At 37.4% G+C, this 1,510-nt stretch overlaps 1 protein-coding gene across 1 annotated transcript in view; it reads left to right on the plus strand.

The window, feature by feature from the left end:
- LOC104778622 (DNA polymerase epsilon catalytic subunit A-like) overlaps positions 1-1,510 on the plus strand; it is a 19,253-nt gene that overhangs the window by 4,277 nt on the left and 13,466 nt on the right. The window contains exons 12-16 of the mRNA XM_019239542.1: positions 197-280; positions 531-620; positions 682-846; positions 932-1,108; positions 1,392-1,505. Coding sequence (XP_019095087.1) covers positions 197-280; positions 531-620; positions 682-846; positions 932-1,108; positions 1,392-1,505 — 630 coding nt within the window. The remainder of the gene's footprint in view (positions 1-196; positions 281-530; positions 621-681; positions 847-931; positions 1,109-1,391; positions 1,506-1,510) is intronic.

Below are 1,510 nucleotides of genomic sequence, written 5' to 3' on the forward strand. Positions count from 1 at the left end.
CTAAATTCGCTTGCCATTTGGATTGTTTTGCTTGGGTAAAACGTGATAGCTATCTTCCTCAGGGAAGCCATGGTCTGAAGGTTAATTCTACTTCTTTCTCTTAGCGATTATTTCATCTTTTATGGTCATATATATCTTTAGTTAAGGAATTTATATTATGATATTGAGTTATGCTTGTCTCTTAATTAAATGCCAGGCTGTTACAAAGGCCAAACTAGGGTATGATCCACTGGAAGTGAACCCAGAGGACATGGTTCGGTTTGCGCAGGAAAAGCCACAGGTATTGCTGAGAGTTTAATCCTGCTATTTCTGCTTAACATATTTTTTTTCACCATTAGAGCTAATTATGAGATACTGTAATGAGCTAGAGCAACAAACAGGTGATGATAATTGATCAGGTTATTCAACTATTTGCCTCTTTAAGGGTTGAAGGAATGTCCTCAACATTAAGAAGCAGACATAGATTTACTGTCTTATTAGTACACAACATTACTGTCTTATTGCTCATGTTAAATTTACTGTCTTTTTAGTACACAACATTAAGAAGCGGACATAGGTTTCAAGCAATTAATTGGTCTAAACTGTTAGATTTCTCTAGTCTATGCTGTAGTGCTTGCAAGGTTTTCATGGAATTAGGTGCTTATATCTTATTTCTATCCCCTGCTGGGAATGATTTCACAGACAATGGCCTCCTACTCAGTCTCCGATGCCGTTGCAACTTATTACCTATACATGACATATGTCAATCCGTTCATTTTCTCTCTCGCAACTATCATTCCAATGGTCCCTGATGAGGTTTTACGCAAAGGGAGTGGCACCCTTTGTGAAATGCTTCTGATGGTTGAGGTGACTTCCTATTTACTACAAGGTCTTTAGCAATCTTTACTGTGTGAAACATTCCATTAATTGGAAGTCTTCGTTCTCAGCACAGGCTTACAAGGCAAATGTTGTATGTCCCAACAAAAATCAAGCTGACCCTGAGAAATTCTACCAAAATCAACTTCTTGAAAGTGAGACATATATTGGTGGTCACGTAGAGTGCCTCGAAAGTGGTGTTTTCAGATCTGATATTCCTACCAGTTTTAAGCTTGATTCGTCGGCATACCAGGCAAGCTATCTGCTTTATACTCATTCGACATAATGTTAGTTGATTTCTTGATGAGCATTACTTTTTCTGATAGAGTTTCTATTCAAATGTCACTGATCTTTCTGTAATGTCATCTGAAGTGGTGCAGTTAATAGTAAATACCTATGTAGTCTGTAATGGATTCCTTAAGCAAAATGCTTCCCATTATTATGCACATGATGTTATCATAGCTAATTTTGGCACCTGGTGCACACAAAAATAATAATTTATGAACCTATCTGATATTGGACGCGTTGATTGCCAGCAACTGATTGATAACCTTGGTCGGGATCTGGAATATGCTATCACTGTAGAAGGGAAAATGAGAATGGATTCAATTTCCAATTATGATGAAGTGAAGGACGAAATCAAGAAAAAGGTAGT

Source organism: Camelina sativa, chromosome 3 (genome assembly GCF_000633955.1).
Source record: "Camelina sativa cultivar DH55 chromosome 3, Cs, whole genome shotgun sequence".
NCBI lineage: Eukaryota > Viridiplantae > Streptophyta > Magnoliopsida > Brassicales > Brassicaceae > Camelina > Camelina sativa.